Raw genomic sequence first — 17,595 nt, 5'->3', positions numbered from 1 at the left:
GCAAAACGGTTATATTTCTGTAAGAAGAAAGTCTATGGAAGAGTGGGGGAAGGTGTTGGAAAATTGTTTGAACTTTAGCACAATAGTATATGACCCCTTTATTCCTGGTTAATGCCTAGTTTTGTACCCTACAGTGCTCAGTACAAATGCCAGAAGTTAGTGTGGCCTTGTGTTAACTCCCTGTGTCTGTGACTAGTAAGTTGTGTTCCAGCTAATACTTCCTTATTTATTTGTGTTAGTGATTAATGTGTAGTAGCTGATATCTTAGTTTTGAGAACAAGGGTTGTGTGTCAGAGCAAAGAATGATAAGAGAAGTACATAACGACTCAATTACATATTTGAGGTACTCTCAAGGAGAAAAGATTCGTCAGAAGATCCGGAACCATATCCAAACAAGTCCATGGAAATAGTTGCTAGGCCTTCCCATACTTGTATTTGGACCACTGCCCACCATAGAGGCTTCACTGGCTTCGCCTGTTTGACTGCAGCGCATGTCTCACAATCATGGATAACCTGGGAGATACTGTCCATGGTTAGATTCACCCCTTGGTCTCGTGCCCACCTATAGGCGGCATCTCTGCCTTGATGACCTGAGGCATCATGGGCCCATTGAGCTAGAAACAACTCTCCCTTGTGTTTCCAATCCAAGTCTGTTTTTGACACCTCCATCCTCACAGCCTGATCTACCTGCTCGTTGTTTCGGTGTTCCTCATCAGCCCGACTCTTGGGGGCATGAGCATCTACATGGTGGACTCTCACGGGTAGCTTCTCTACCCGAGTGGCAATGTCTTTCTGCTCATCAGCAGCCCAGATTGGTTTTCCCTTATGCTGCCAGTTGGCCTTTTTCCACCTTTCCAGCCACCCCCACAGAGCATTGGCTACCATCTGCTTCTGGTAATAGGGTCTCTGGTCTTCACTGATGTGATTTGGAGAAGGCCCTCTTTCACCTCCTTCCTGAGTTTCTGATGAGTCTTCTCCGTCCTATCTTCCATCTTCTGTATGGTCTCTGACAGACTCTTTTCCACAGCTGCAATTCTTGCTTGTGTTGGGCTGTGCGCAATGTCTGCATATGCCCAGAACCTCCTCACCGTAGAACTCACTGTCTCATCCCCGTCATTCCACGTCATCATTGCTGAAGCAGAGGTGTATTCTGGTGGTGTGTGTCGGGCAAGTTTCAGCCACACCACTGGTGTGCATTTTACCATGTCAGGGCTCTTAATTGCTTGGTCATCTGAGAATATGATCTCTATCACTGCCAGTTTTCTCAGGCATTGAATCCCTTGTTCCATGGTTTTCCAGGGGTTTAGCTGCAGCTAGAGATCTTCTCAGCACAGATATCTTTCCTTCTCACTTCTTAAGAGCCGTGTCCAGAGACTGAGAGCTTCAGGGCCTCTTGTCATCCCTTGGTCGATACTTAGATCACGTGACAGGGACCCCAGATGCCTCGCTTCGGTGCCATCCAGAATTGTACCATCACCTGCAGCATCCCAGATTCAGACCATCCAACTTAATACAGTTTCATCAGACCGTCAGGTGTAATCCTTCCTCAGGGTATGAAGGCTTTCTCTGGACAGGGACTCAGTGGTGATTTCAGGTTCCGCTTCCTCTGCTGGCTGTGAAGGTCCTGGCTGCCCATCACCATCCACTGGGCAAATGGATTTGGCTTTGTGTCTCTTTGTCTGGACAGGGGCAATTGTTACTGGTTTAGGCTCCCCATCCGCTTTAGCTGCAGCTGGAGTGATTGGGGTGTCTGCTGGCTTATTCTCCTGCCCCTCTGGCTGTATCTTCTGCCCTACAGTATCTAACAGCGTGCGGTAAGCGTTAGCCAGGATCCAGCACATGGCAATGAGCTTTTCCTTTTCATCAGCGTTGGTATTGCAGCTTTCCTTCAGATACTTCCCCACCTCAGCTGGATTCTGAATTCATTCAGGGGGGAAGTTCTAGGCTGCTGGGTCAGAAAACTGCTTCAGGGTCTGGCCTATGTCCTCCCATACCCCACACCACTTAGGATTTTCCACAACTGGGGCAGGTGTCTGGGCAACCCCTCTGGAAATTTCAGCCCTTATTTTAGACAAGCTGGAGACCACATAGAGGAGCCCTGCTAGATAACATAATAAGAAAGTGGTATCTTTGACATCCAGGGGAAATTGGACACTTTCAACACTTTCAAAAGGTGACGTGCCAGATCTGAAGGGGAAGAAGGAGATGAAGGGCTGGAAATTATCATCCCCTGCTTTTCCCCTAACAAACTGGGTGTAATTGCTAATACATTCCAAAAGGAAACTCCCAAGGCCAGAATGGAAAAAACATAACATACACCTTCTCAATGGTATCCGTTACTTCAGTCAAACTTCGATGAATCACTACTTCCAGGCATATTAAAATGGCAGTCCTGATTCTTATTCCTGAATTATAAAAGGTGTAAGCCAGGGAGCCGACTGCCCATAGCTGTGGACGTGTACTTATGACTAGGTTCCACAGAAAAATTATTAAATCAAACAGCATGGTGATGTCTTACTGCTGTACCTCAATATAAAGTGATTCAAACCAAAATGGTTTTTTTTTTCCACTTTCCTGTGCCTCACATTGGGCACCAAATTTATGTCTCAGTTTTTGGAGACAAAATTTTAGGAGGAAGTGCTCTGGAATGAGCACCTCCTACAAAGGGAAAAGGGCCTCCCCTTTTCCTCTGCCAATGAGACAGATTGGTAACAGCAAGTGAAAGTGGGAAAAAACCAAACTGTTTATTAACACAAAACAAAACAGGATAGACTAGGAAAAAATAAAACTCAAAATACAACAAATGCCTGGAGAGGGAGCAGACACATGGGCTTGGACCAGCTGGGGCCACCCCGAAGGCTCCCCGGGCCGGAGAGGAGGGAAGGGATGCAGTGAGGCAGGGGGGAGGGAAGAGAAAAAACAACAAAACAAAAAACCCCAACACAGCCGTTTTCCAGCTAGCTGCAACAAAAAACCCCCAAGAGCAGCAGAGCGCTCCCCGCGCACTCCCTCCGGAGCCCCGCTGAGACCCTTCGAGCCCGAGCCGTTGGGCCCAGCCTGGAACCGACCCGCACCGGGTCCCGCGGCCCCGGCCCTGCCCCCGGGTCCATCTTAAAGACACGGTGTCCTTGGGCATCGAGCAGGTGGTTAAGGAATAAAATAACCCTATAATATCATCCCAGGACACATATATAGCTGTAGTCAAAAATGTGATGAATATGTATTAGTTTCAGGAATATAACCCAGTTTTTTAGGTTATTGGGCATGAATGCTTTGAGGAGAATTCTCCATGCATCCAGGGATGCTAATAAACTAATGTCAGCTTTCTAACCTAATAAATTGGATAGAGAGTTTACTTCCCTGTTTTCAGTGACACAACTGTAGAACATTTGTTCTGAGAAGCAAAGCAGTTAAACAAAAAATGTGAAGTCAGATTAACTTAAACTGTGGTATTAAGTACTATTAAGAGTTAAGACAGTTTTTAAAAATAATGTAGATGATAGTTCAAATTTGGTGATTATCCTGTCATTGTCAGAAACGTAAGTTTTTAATGTATTTCAGAATTACTATGTCCCTTTTAATGGCGAAGTAGCACTACAGTTACCACCAAGAACAGGAGTGATGGATGTCAGATAAAATTGGAGCTCCTGAGCAGGGAATTATAAACCCATTGAAACATCCATAGTGCAAGAATCCATATAAAGGATTTTGAAAAAATGTATCTCAGTTTGTTATTTATTGCATTGTAACCATAAAAAAATGTTTTGGGTGTCACAATTGTTCTTTCATGGTATCTTATTTGTTTGATTGAGACTTTTATTTGTTTCACTTGTTCTCAGGTGTCCTGCAAACTCCTTTTCCCCATAACCAGCTCTTATAGTTCATTGTATACAACCTGGAAGATCATGGAGCTCATGAAAGGGAAGCTTGCAGTTACTAAATGGTTATCTTCAGTCAAGTCACTGCTACCTGTCAGCACTCAAGTCCCTACCCATGTTTTTCTTTTATTGGCTTATCTACTGATCCAAGAAAATGGAGACAGTCTTCGTGATGTACTCCAAGCTACAGCAGAAATAGCCAAGGCTGATTGTTCTCAGGTAAAGGCTTATTTTTAGTGGTTTGGGATTTTTTTCAGGAGTTGGGTTGGATTTTGCAGCCTGAAAGGGGCAAGGCTGCCACAGTTTCATGACCATAGGTCCGACAAGTGGCAAGGCTATATCTGCATTCCCAGTAGGTACAATATGCATTCCTCCAGCAGCAGTGCATAGATGATCAGTGTGTTGACAACGTGCCCTCTGGGTCCCAGTCTCAGCAGCTGCTGCCATCTGGACACTGCAGTTGCTGATGCAGACTACCCTTCATCCTGCAGAGACATGCACACACATACACCTTCGGTTCTCTGGAATTCACTTTTTGTGTGTCACTTAGAGCAAAAGATGTATTATGTCTCCATTTTGGGGTATTTTTTGGTTGTTTAGACTTAAGACGGAGACTGGCTTATTTGTTGATATTATCCAAGAAGTATGACAATACAATATGAGGAAGCTGAAGACAGGCTACCAAATAATTTCTAGCTTCTGGTGACCTTAGGAATTATTCTCTATGTTTTTTTGTGGTTACTGGAAGACTGCCAAGTCCCTTGGGACATCTTTATTCTTGCTTCTTAGAAATACGTGCATAGTCTTTGTCTGCTTCAGTACTGAATCAAGGTAGAATTATAGAGGATGCTTAAACTTACCTACATAATCTGGAAAGATAAAGGATGTTATCTGGAAAAGCAACGTAATGCAGAAGGCATTGTACAGAAACAACCATAACTTCTTTATAAAATAAGAAGAGAAGTGTTGTTTCAGCTTTAATTTATGCCAAAGAACAGGCCTTATTTTTTAAATTAATTTTTAAAATTGCTTTCTTCTCAAAGAGTTTGCATGCTCTACAGCAGGAGAGTTAAAAAAAAGTTACGATTTTGACTATTATTTAAGTAGCGTAAAAATCTTATCTCCAGCAAAAAAAAAAAATCCTTCAATAAGCAGACAGGTTAGAAGTAGGATGGTTTTGCTGGAATATAACACTTTTTAACTCCTACAAGCCATTTAGACCTCTTGTTGCAGAGCTAATCAATGAAAAGGGACAGAATGTAAAACATAGAGGTAATGAAAACTGTGATCTGACCATGACAATGTGATCCTAAGCCAGGAGTCAGAAATGAGTTTTCCAGATATATTGCCTCTTGTAACTGAGACAGGTTTTTGAGGGAAGACACAAAGCATAAGGAAACATATTGATGTTTTGTTAACCAACTTTTTTTTTTTTTTTTTGCAAAGTAGTTATTAAAACTTCATTTTCTCACTTAAGTAGGAAGTGCCTGTGTTCAAAGGTCAGGAGTAAGCAAAATGAATTGCACTTCTGTGTAAAAGCAGAGCTGAGCTGATACACAGCCACCTGGATACCTCTTCTTTAACTTAGTTTTTTCTTGAAAATGTTTCTGTAAGTCAGCTTTCAAAACTATGAGTGGTACACCTCAACTATGAGTAGTTTGACATGTCCATTAAATAGTTTGTAACCAGGGATCCAGGTCCCAGTCCTTGTAAATTAATTATTCTCTAGGAAAAGGGTAGGTAAGACATACATCTGCCCTGTTGTGGGAACCTTTCTTTGACTTCTGATCCAAACTGCTGCAAGTAAGGCAGTTGTCTTCTTGTGCCTAGCTAGCTGTGTAAAAATGACCAAGATAACTCCAGGTCTTTTAGAGTGGGTTTCTGTTTTTGTGAACTCTCTAACCTGTTTTGTTGCATTGGGTCTTTCATTTGGATGATGAATCAGTGGCATATTACAGGAAGGGGAAAGGAATAATGCTTTGTTTATTAACTATTTGATATAGTTGTTCAAAATGCAGTTTACCAGCCATACAAGAAAAGCAGTAACTTGCTGAAAAAATACTACTGAACTAATACAGTATCTGAGCAGAATGGCCTGAAGCCTGACTGTAGGGAATCACTGTTGTGAATTTCACTGGAGTAATCTTAAAATAGCTCCACTGACTTTAAATGAACACATTTAGAGACAAATCAAGGAGTAAGTCAGCAGAATTACAGAAGCTTTAGACAGATACAGGGGGAGTAATTTAACCTGAAGCTGTTCGTGTTTAACATTATGTGAGGGGCTTTTTCTACTTTGTTTGTTCTCATTTTAAGGCAAAGCTTTTGTTCATCAATACAGTAAGAAAGATTAATGGACATATCCTGGTTGAGCTGACTATGGTGGTCAGACTACCTTCGAATTAAGAAACCTTACAGGCTCATGAAAAAGTCCTCCCTGACTCTGGGAAGCATGGCTTGTGTCCAGAGGGAATGAGAAGATGAAGTTCAGACTTCATCATATTTTTTGTTTCCCTAGCGATCAGCAGAGGCCCACATGAATTAGAAACCATTGCAAAAATGCAGAACTCAAACCCTGATTTGATGATACTTTATTACTGGATCACATTTTGTCAGCTAATAAGGCTTGCAGATGGAGAGCTTTTAGTTTTTAAAATTGCTGTGGGCTTTAAAATACTTTTCTGCAAAATATGTAGCATAATCAGGCATCTTTTTAGTAGTACCACATAAAGCAATCAATGTAATTGGTAATATAGCAAATGTTCTGCTAATCTGCCAGTATTTGAAAATTTGGTGTGGGAAAAATAGTGTGCTTCGTTGGGATGATGTTTCTGTTCCTAGTCCTCAGTTAAGTGCAACCAAGGACACCATATTCTCCAGTTAGCAATATCTAATGCATTTCTATCTTTTAAATGACATATTTTACTCCAAAATATTTTAATGCTTTGAAACTTGAACTTACTGTCTGGCTCATTTGAACTCGGCATCACCTGGCATCTGTCTTGTCTCTGACAAGTTATTTTAATTCTGAGTCTGCTTAATGGCTCCACAGAGATTATTACACTGAAAGATTATCACATTGTTTCTTGTAGGTTCAATGCTCTCTCTAAGGCAGGAAGGATTACCTTAGACTTGTCTCATCTTTCTCTTGCAGTAACAGTATGGAGGGAGAAAGCATTGAAGCTCCTGGATGGAGGAAATAACTGATTACTTTAATAAACTCAGTCAGCAGTGAAACGGCAACTATCGCTAACATATTGATGGTAGAGTTATACTTTGGGAATTGCTATATTTGGTTCTCTGTTTTATTCAGTTCCACATAAATAAATGGTGCTTTATAAAAGATGGTGAAAGTAAGTGGTTGGAATGTAGGTTAAGAAAGTGAAAAACTCATCACAACAAACGTGTTAGACCTTTTGAGTCTTCAGTTCCTTAGGGCACTTTCTGAAGGATGCAGTGGAAGGTGGTGTGCAGCATAGTAGTTAGAAGGCTGTTCTGAAGAAGAAGGAAGTCAGAGGACAGGTATGGAAAGAAGGAAGCAAAAAGTGGCTATTAAGCCCAATCTCATTTTTAAGCACTCACATCTGTATTAACTTGAATCTGTTCCTTTGGTGTTAGCAGCACTTAAACACTCGGTTTAAAGCCAGATATTTGTGGCAGGCATAACAGGTATATTCTGAATTCTTTGAATCTGTGAACCATGTCCAAATCAAACTTGGGCTAGAAGTCTACTAGCTACTACTTCAGCACTTAATGTTGCAGAAGTTTAGTTAAATATCTAAAGGGCAAAATTAAGAACTGTCCACTTTGGAGCCAAACTCTGAACTATCTGTACTCCAGCAGAATATATAGAAATGCTGAGATGTCATGGTGAAGGTTATAGCATAAAAATAGTTGTGTGGTGGGGTTTTTTTATTGTTGGTTGTTTGGGTTTTTTAAAGTGATCTAGATGGTCATGATTTCTGTGGCTAGTGACATTCTGTTTCTTTGTCATTCACAAAGGGACACAGTGGTTGTAGCTGTGGATATTGGATTGAAAAGTCACAGGTGATTGCTGTGCAAAATCTGAGTCGAAGAATTGTGTTTCAAAACAAGACAGTCAGAAAGAGAGAACGTGCATCAAGAATGCCATCCTCATTGCTTTCATGTTTATTCCAGCTCTTTACAGAGCTCACTAACAGTAGCTCCTGTTTTCACACTGAATGTTGTTTTTATAAGGAGTCAGTTGTCTCTGAAGTAAACTGATGGAGCGCATAAAAGCATTGCTAAGTTTAAAAATAATTACCATAGTTGATCTTGCAGACATTGCTCTGGTTATGCTTTATTTTTGTTTTGGGTTTTTTTTCCTTACCGTTTTGTTCCATGAAGAGAGGCTACAGACTATTTCTCTATATGTATCTCCTCTTTCCCTGCTGAGTAAAAGCCTTTTTATATTGCAAGATTAATGGTTATATTATATCTGGTTTTAGCTGAAGCACTTTGGAGTAGTGGTTCTGGACTTTCACTATGGAAGAAAGTCTTGGAGAATTTTTTAAAGGCTGAGGAATGAAGAGTAGTACATGGGCTGTTAGGTTTTCTGAAGTCAAATTGCTGCACAGGCTGCAGAGACACTTAAGAAAGGCAATACAGTCTTTCTAATTGGATGAATTGTCTTGTGCAGAAATTGTTATTACACTCTGTGAAACCCTTGCTGTGCTGCAAGGAGAAGAAATGAAATCATCTGACTGAAGTCACTGGTGAATGTAACACAAGATCTATTTCTGTTATTTGAGGATTATGAGTCTATAGAGGACATGTATTCTTTTATGGTCTTTCAACTGCTGAAATGAACTATTTTAGTGGTAAATGACACCTCCTGGGAAATTCATCTGAAGATGCACTATTTTCTATTCTTTGGGGTTTAGGAATGCATTAATACCCAGAAAAGTAAAATACATTTTTATTCATGTAGCAAACGTGTTTAAGTTAAGGATATGTTGAATTGAATTTGGCTCATTCAGATGGTGCCTGATGCTTTTATTGTTTGATTGATTATGTGAACTTTAGTGAGTAGCTGTAGGGAAACAATCATGTCATAGTCCGAGCTTGTGAACAGACTCTTCATGGTTGTAACTTACTGATTAGGATCCCGCTAGAGTACATGAAACTTTTGAAGACCTGGCTTGTGTTTTCTAAAAAGTGCTTCTGATTTTTGAGAGAAATGTATTTTATAGTTTTATAAACAGAAACTTAGCTACATTTATGCAATTATCTGAAAAATTTTTTCCTTCATTTGTCTGAATTGTCCAGTAGTTTTGTCTTGCTCATTGAAGCAAGAAATGCCAGAGTACTATATGCTTTCAGAAGCCTTCTCATTTCACTGTCTTGCCTACTGGACAACTAGGTTGGTGGTTGATCTGCCAAAATTCAGCCCAGAAATGGAACTTGCTGTCCTCCCTTAGCTTGTGGTTTTGAAGAAGAACAGCTGTCCCGTAGCTCAGAAAAAAGAAATCAGGCCACCAAATGGCAGAGAATGCTTCTCAGGTGTATTTATTAAATAATATCATTTTGTATCACATGTTTAGTTTTATTTTGAAAGTGAGAATTGTTGGGGAACCTTAGCATCATTTTTGAGATGCAAATTATTTTTAAAATCAAAAAACATGATCTTGAAACCCTCCTTCAGATTCCTAATGACAGACTTGACCTAACTTCTGCATCCTCTGGTACCACGTGGAATGCAGAAGGCGGTGTTGACAGGCAGCATGCGTCCCACTCTGAAGCTGTTTCCTGCCTACTGAGAACTAGTGAATTGTCGTATCAGCTTTGTGGAGATGTTACGCCCTTGATGAAGATGTAGCATAAATTTAGTATTGAAATTAATCCCAGCACTGTTTGTTCATTATATGAGGGCGATGAAGAGAGGAGCAACTTTGCTGTACCAGAACATTTTGGAGTTTTTCCTAATCTTACAATTGAAATATACAGTTCAAAACAAACAGACTGTAAAGGATAATACTTTTAAAGAAGTTTGTAACTGTCTTTACAGTAGCACGTGCTTAAATGTTTCCTCAGAATTTCATAAATCAAACTTAGTATGTGTTTACTAGATGTTAGTGTAAAAGTTGTTGTAGAACTTTGATTTAATATATGTTTACTGTAGAATAAACTTCGTAACAAGATAATTAATGTAGACAGAGGACTTGAAATGAGCTTCCCATCACAGCTGATGAAGGCTGGGCTTAAGCAGACTGACTTTAAAGAGTTTGAATGCTATTTATAACTAAGGATTATGAATATCATTTATTTTGAATATCAATTGGTCTCACTGCTCATGTGTAGTCCAGTGTAGCTACAACTGAGAAAAATGAAGGAAGTAGTCTACTGACTAGAGAACTACCTTAAGATGAAACAGAGTTGCCCAAGAACCTGCCTCTGGGAAGCAGAAGGGGTACTATGGGAAGAGATAGGAAGTAAGCAACTTAGATAAGGATGCTGATCGTTATAATGATATATCTGTCATCTCTACTGCTGTCCTTTGTAGCTTATTTGCCCAGCACAGCATTTATCAGGGATGGATATGGGTTTAAAGAATTGACAAAATCCTCTTATCCTCTGAGCTGAGAGCCCTCCAAGTATTCTGCTGCATACAAAACATTTTGGGTAATTTTTTTAGAAGACATTTTTTCCCTACTCGTATGTGTTAACAGTTGTATGAAAAACTTATGTATCAGTGGATCACTGGAGGATCCACTGGAGGACCTCCTTGAGAATTCTGGAACTTAACATGGTGATGCAGGTCGCGGTGTTAGTGTTAATGATTACTGCTATCCCAAAGATACCGAATGCCCACTGCTTACTCATCACCCTGCAGTTTACCTTGTATCATTCAAAGATTTAGGTAACAGTAGATCAGGTGATGTATTTTTTTCTTGACACTCAAGGTAAAACAGGTGCCCAGAAATAAAACTGCTTTCCTCTATCAAGTCTCCTATATTCAAGGGGACATTTTGTCTACCTGTATTATTTGGTTTCTGCGCAATCTCCCCGTTACCTAGGGCTTGATTTAACCAAAGCAGGGTCTTGCTTTGACCATGTTGAGCCTTTGGCACTCAAGTCTTCTTTTGGGTTCTCTTTAATCAGGAAATTAGTTTTAGTTTTCTTCCTGTATACTAATGTACATAATTTTCTCTCAGGCAATGCTGTTGTGCCTTTGGCATGGGTAAAATGGGGAAATACAACTGCCTTGTGCAGAGATTAGCTTAAACAAATCATTACAGTTAGGGAGTGGGAAGAAAAGGTTGGGCAGCAAATTAAATCTCATGTTTTAAGTGCAGGTTTCACTTTTCTGTGTTTCAATATTAATGCAGACATCTTGTTGCTGAATTTTAACTGGGACCAGAATTTACATTAATCAATTCTGCCATGTGCTAGAGAAGTGGTATGACTTACTTCCCCCATGCCCTTTTCTACTTTAAAGAATATCATGACAGCTGGGAACATCAGTGTTTTCAACACTGTTTTGTTGACAAATCGTTGCCAACAAGGTACTGTGAAGAAACTTAGTTCTAGCCTAGCCAAAATCAGGACACAACAGAAGCTGTAAAACAGTCCAGCTTTTCTTAAATCCAAAAGTTTGAAAGAAAGGGGAGGGAGGTTGCCGGTGGGAAGTTGCTTTCAGTTTGGGTGTGAAAAGCTAATCAAATGGATACTACCCTATTTATTGACTGTGCTTTGAAATATTTACATAAAGCCTGTCCTCTTTCTAGGCAGGTCATAGGTGATGATTGATTCTGTAGAAGGTAGACAACAACCTTGAGAAATAGAGAAAGAGGAAGACTAGTCAATTCTCCAAAAATTTGGAAATTTTTTGGTTTATAAAAGGATTTATTCTATTTGAGAATGTCGAGTGCTATTTGGAAAATTGAAAAAAATAATGCTTTATGGTTAATTAATTAGGTGGTAAGTGCAGATTTCAGAACTTAGTTTAAGTTTGTGGAAGCACAAATTTAGATTGCTGAACTGTAAAGACAGTGATGTCTTGTAGAACAAACAGTATTTTCTTCCGGTCTGTGATTTGGAACCAGAACAGAGCCAAGTATACAAAATCCAAGAGTACTTGAATTATTAATTATTACTCTTCCTGTGGACTGAGACAAACCATTTTACAGTGAAAAATGTCATCATCTGCTCATGTAAAAATGCATGTTGAAACAAATGCTGTAGCAGAATTTTCCATTTTTTTTAAACCACTATCTATAAACCACTCACGCACACACATATATATACATATGTATATATGTATCTATATATGTGTGTGTGTATATATATGTATCATGTATAAATAGCATATATATTTGTGTGTCTCTGTGTGTTTGTGTTTTAAGTAGTCATAAAACCAAGCTGGGAATAAAATGAGGACGTCATGAGTAGATTTAATTTAGGATTAATCACACAGTGATAAGGAGGTGTACAAGAAAAAACTCTAGCACCTGCAGGTGTGAAAATACTGAAAATCTGATTAAAAAGGGAATGGAGATAAATAAGTCTCCTTTCCTTTATTGTCACTTCAGCAGCAGCCCTCTGGAAATTTTGTACCATATGGTAAAGAATGCAATAAATTATATTGTATTATATGACAGGTTAGTCATATATACAGGCAAAAAAAATACATAAAAGATATGAGTTTTAATATGTTGGGACAAGTTCACTGTGTTTTGTAAGGTGTCATGTTGGGAAATTTTGCAAATTCCAATTTATTTCATACATTTGTTCTATTTCAGGTCCCAAATCTGATCCCGGTTCTGATATTTAAATTGGGAAGACCTTTGGAGCCTGCACTTTACAGGGATATATTGTATACATTGCCTACACTCGGTGTACATAAGGTCAGAATGAAAAATTTTTAGTAAAATGAAAACTGTATCAATAAAAGGTCATGTATTTATAAAAATTATTTAGACTAAGCAATGTATAACATGCTTAACTGATTTTTAAGCTTCTCCATTGTCCGTTTCCCGCACTTTCACGTGTCGGAGGAAAACAACTTTAAGGGATGGGACTATGCAATTACACGAATTTATTGTTTAAAGTAACAAACGCATCAGTCGAGGCATGAGATTTTACACCACCTCCGAGTAATGGCGACTAATCCCAAGATTTAGGGTTACATCGTAATTTATAATTTTCTAATCCAATAGATACTTAAAACGACACTTTGTTTTAGATTAATGACCTGTGGCACTTCTCAGTGCAATGCAGCTATGTCTTGACCAATAACTTCTCATGTCACGTACACATGATGTCTCTGTTATACCATCTACATTCTTAACTTAAACTGTATAAAATCACACTATTATATTTTAAAACCCTTCACCAAAACACCCAGTGTACAATTTTACTTATAATGATAGGAATACAAGTTTGTAATCCTTTTGCTTAAAGTTCACAAATCTCTGTCAATTAAGCCAGACCTAGTCTCTTCCAGGGTTGTAAATCAAAGCCTCCTTTAATTGCAGGAGTTTCTACTCCTCTGTCTCCCACACTCCATTACTTTGTAGTATTTTGGATGGAATATGATATTTGTTTTAAGGTGTGATGTACATTACGCTTTACTGTCTACACTGTATGATCATTATATATGTCATGAGAGGATGCTCTTGGTCTTGTTATTTGCTAAAGTTTTTTGGAAAATGACTTTCAGTTTATTTCTGATATTCCAGTTGGACAGTTATTTCCTGGTTGTACTTGGTTGTAAAACAGTGATTTGTAGATTAGTCTTTGTCCTTGGACATACAAAATAACAACAACACTTGGTTAAAAATTTCTTTCAGGTTTGTGTAGCTCAGATTCTACGTGCCATACACATGCTGGGGAGCACGCCAAAGCTCAGAGCAATTGCCTCACGGCTGATGACATCATTATGGGAAAGACAGGTTAGAATATCCTTGTAGTGTCATTGTAATAAGTCCAGTTGAAAAACTTCATTATCTCTAATGAAGGAAGAAAATAATTTTGGAGCATTACTGCTACTAGCATGTAATTACCAGCACTGTAACATAAATGGTGTTAATGGTGCCTATTCTGATCTTGTTCTAGTGAAATAATTTCAGTAGTATGTCTTTCATGAAACTTACTTTTCAGTTCGTGAGATCTCAAACTGGGATTAGAAAATACATTTGTTTGAAGGACAGCTTTCTGCTTTTCCTTACGTGCAGTAAGAGCAAAGCCTTAGTGTTGTGGTTTAACCCCAGCCAGCAACCAAGTACCACACAGCCATTCACTCACACCCCCACCACCAGTGAGACTGGGGAGAAAATTGGAAGGGTAAAAGGGAGAAAACTGGTGGGTTGAGATAGATTGTTTAATAGGGAAAGTAAAAGCTGTGCACATAAACAAAACAAAACAAGGAATTATTCAACTGCTTTCCATGCGCAGACAGGTGTTCAGCCATCTCCAGGAGAAAGATCACGTGTAATGGTGGCTTGGGAAGACAAACATCATGAGTCCAAACATCTCCCCCTTCCTCCTTCTTTCCTCCACTTTATATCCTGTGCATGATGTCATATGGTCTAGAATGCCCCTTTGGTCAGTTTGGCTCACCTGTCCTGGCTGTGTCTCCTCCCATTTTCACAAGCACCCCCAAACTCCTCCCCAGCATGAAGCATGAAAAGCAGAAAAGGCCTGGGCTGTGTGTAAGCCCTGCACAGCAGTTACAAAAACATCTCTGTATTATCCACCCTGTGTCCAGCACAAATCCAAAACACAGGCCCACACCAGCCGCTGTGAAGAGAATTAACTCTACCCCAGCCAAAACCAGCACAGGTTATGTGACAATCCTTTGCTTCTCATTTTTTAAAGGTGCAGTAGAGATGTGGTCTGCAAAAGCTGCTTAGATTTCAATGTAGCATTAGAGTCCAATAATGAAAAAAGGCAAAACATGGTATGCAATAATAAAAATCAAAGTGGTATTTAGAAGTCCTGTAGAAGTGTTACCAATTGAAAATCCTGTCACACTTTTGAAGGTGTGATGATCATTTTAAAATGAAATCTCTTCTAGGATCGAATTTACCCAGAACTGCAGAAGTTCTTGGCGATGTCTGATATGCCCTCTGTGTCTGTTGACAAAGATGCTCAATGGGAAAAGCTGATTGCTAAAGCTGCTTGTATAAGAGATATATGTAGGCTGAGGTAAGTGTGTTAGCCATCTTATATCTTTGTATATATTATATCTTTATATATATATAAAACAGCTGTTTTCAGAAAAGCTGCATCATTATTTTTACTTATTCTGATACATTAATTCTGAGTAGTATTTTTCTAGTTGAGACACTGACTCAGCTGTTGCCAACCTGAGCAGCTACTAAGTTTGGGGTTTTCTATTATGACTAATAGAACATACATATAAATGCTGTTAAAATTAAATGGCCTTCATCCTGGAACAAAAGATGCATCCTATACTGATCCAGGATAGAAACTTCAGGCATAACACTTCCAAATTAGAAAAAGTGAGAGATGAAAAAATGGAAGAAACAGCTAATGGTCTCTCTTTTGATCTATTCAAAGAACGATATAATGTTTTTTCTGAAAACCGTATTTTGTCACATGCACATTTTTGGTCTTTATTCAGATGTAATACAGTGGTTGTGCAAGTCTAACTGGATGACACATTGAATCTTTTCAGCTCTAACAATCCATGAATATCAGTACTTGATAATAATTTACAGTTCCTGTAAAGAGTAATTTTAAGTGCATTGGTATTTACTTCCTGGTTTTATGTGCACAATATAACCTTTTCTATTTGTCACTTACCTTGGGTTCCAGTTTTCACTTTTCTTCTTGAAGGTCAGTTACTAACAGCTGAGAAGATTCATATATCTTTTAAGCATCAACTAAAAAACCAAGGTCCTAAAGAAAAGACCTTTTCCTTTACCTCTTCAACCTTTTTCCATTATGCCAAACAGTAATTTTCAAGAAATTTTTTAAAAGTGAAAAGCAAGAGAGAAATCACAATGCACCTGTAATACTCTTTTTGCCAGGTAAATGGTATAGTTGGAGTTCAGGTGTATGCACACTCTTCATGCATTTAGAACTTATTTGGAAGAAAGTGTGAGCAAATAGATAAGTCACAATTTACCATGCATGTAAGTCACCTACCAGATACCTTTTACCAGAATGTCTTAGAGAGATAGTATGAGGAACTGTTGAACACCTTGCCCACCACAACACAATAAAACTGAATGGATAGTTAAAGACTGGAAAGCTAAAGCAGCCCATGCAGTCACTGAGGGAAAGACAAAGGGCATTGCAGCAGAAAAAAAAACCGGAAAAATGTAGCTATCTGATATAAGAGGGACAGAAAACCTTTGGTGCCAGAATCTCCACCAATACACAGTAGTGATTACTTGCAGGAGACTGCAACAAAGAAGCGTAAAATAGTGTCTCTAATAGCACATTTGGACTTCCATTCTCAGTCCCTTCTTGAATTATGTCATCTTTTGGTGTACACAACATGCTTAGATAAAACCATCTATAACTTAACCACTCCATGATCTCTTATTTGGGACTTGATGCCTGCTGATTTAATTCCCTGTGTCACTCAGCCTTTAGAGCTCTCTGTCATATCCACCTTGTATTTTTTTGTGTGAACTCCCAGTTCTAGGCAGTTTTACTTGTCACTTAAACAGAAGCAGTACTTAATAAATTTTTGTGTATAAATTATAGCTTGTGTGTATGTGTGAATATTGCCTTCTGTCTTCATGGTTTTTTCCTTTAGACCATACCAGCATGGAGCAGACATGTTGGCTGCAATTTCCCAGGTATTAAATGAATGCACAAAACCTGATCAAGCTTCACCCGCTGCCATAGTATTACAGGGTCTCCGGGCACTTTGTGAGGCTGAGGTAAGATTAAATTGGCTCATCCTTGTGTTTTGAGTTTTGCTTGTGGTTCATGAACTTTTTTCCCAGTTGGCTTTTTTTTAAGAGTACACTGAATTGCTGCAGAATTTCTTTTTCTTCTGACAAATTTAATTCCTCTCTTCCAACATAAGTTCATAGTTCCTGGGAAGTTGTACTGTGACCTTCTGCTACAGGCGATCAGCCCTTTAGTGCGTGGGCTGAAATTTTAAATCAGCTTTGCAATTTGCTGCAAAGACGTCCTTCCATGCATCTTGCCTTGAGATTTGAAAAGAAAGACTGTTTGGTGCATAATTCTGATTGGCTGAAAAGCACTTAAATAATCTAATTTTTGTGTCTTCTTGCTGGCCTGCCCTGCTGGGTCTCATTCATAGAGTGTACCAGATAGGGAGTGAAATCACTAACAGCTGGGAGGATTCTCTTTTACCATAATGCATGTATTGCTTACTGATGAAGAGGACAAGCAAGCTTTGGGACAAGCTGCCCGTAGAGACTGTGCTGTGTCCTCACCTGGAGATTTTCTCCTTCCTTTTGGATACAACCCTGAGCAACTGGATCTGATCTCGTTGTAACCGTGCTCTGAGCAGGAGTCTGGGCTGGAAATACCCTGAGGTCCCTTTGAACCCAAATAGTACTGCGATGCTATGGTATCTCTGAGTTAGGGGACAAGGCTCTTTGTATCCACATCCCAGCCAGTGACATCGCAGGAGTTGTGATACAGGCACAGTCATGCTGTGAATCTACTACTGACAAGCTGTACTGTACAGGCCATCAGAGTAGGGGACTGATTATATCCTGCAGGAATATTTGATTACCCATTC

At 39.2% G+C, this 17,595-nt stretch overlaps 1 protein-coding gene across 3 annotated transcripts in view; it reads left to right on the top strand.

Annotated features, from left to right (window-relative positions):
* FOCAD (focadhesin) overlaps positions 1-17,595 on the top strand; it is a 96,590-nt gene that overhangs the window by 31,136 nt on the left and 47,859 nt on the right. For all 3 annotated transcript variants that reach the window (XM_048291083.1, XM_048291082.1, XM_048291084.1), the window contains 5 exons: positions 3,840-4,097; positions 12,641-12,745; positions 13,691-13,792; positions 14,917-15,047; positions 16,633-16,759. In XM_048291083.1, coding sequence (XP_048147040.1) covers positions 3,840-4,097; positions 12,641-12,745; positions 13,691-13,792; positions 14,917-15,047; positions 16,633-16,759 — 723 coding nt within the window. The remainder of the gene's footprint in view (positions 1-3,839; positions 4,098-12,640; positions 12,746-13,690; positions 13,793-14,916; positions 15,048-16,632; positions 16,760-17,595) is intronic.

The sequence above is a fragment of the Corvus hawaiiensis genome, chromosome Z, assembly GCF_020740725.1.
Source record: "Corvus hawaiiensis isolate bCorHaw1 chromosome Z, bCorHaw1.pri.cur, whole genome shotgun sequence".
NCBI lineage: Eukaryota > Metazoa > Chordata > Aves > Passeriformes > Corvidae > Corvus > Corvus hawaiiensis.
This window is presented reverse-complemented; position numbering and strand designations above follow the sequence as displayed.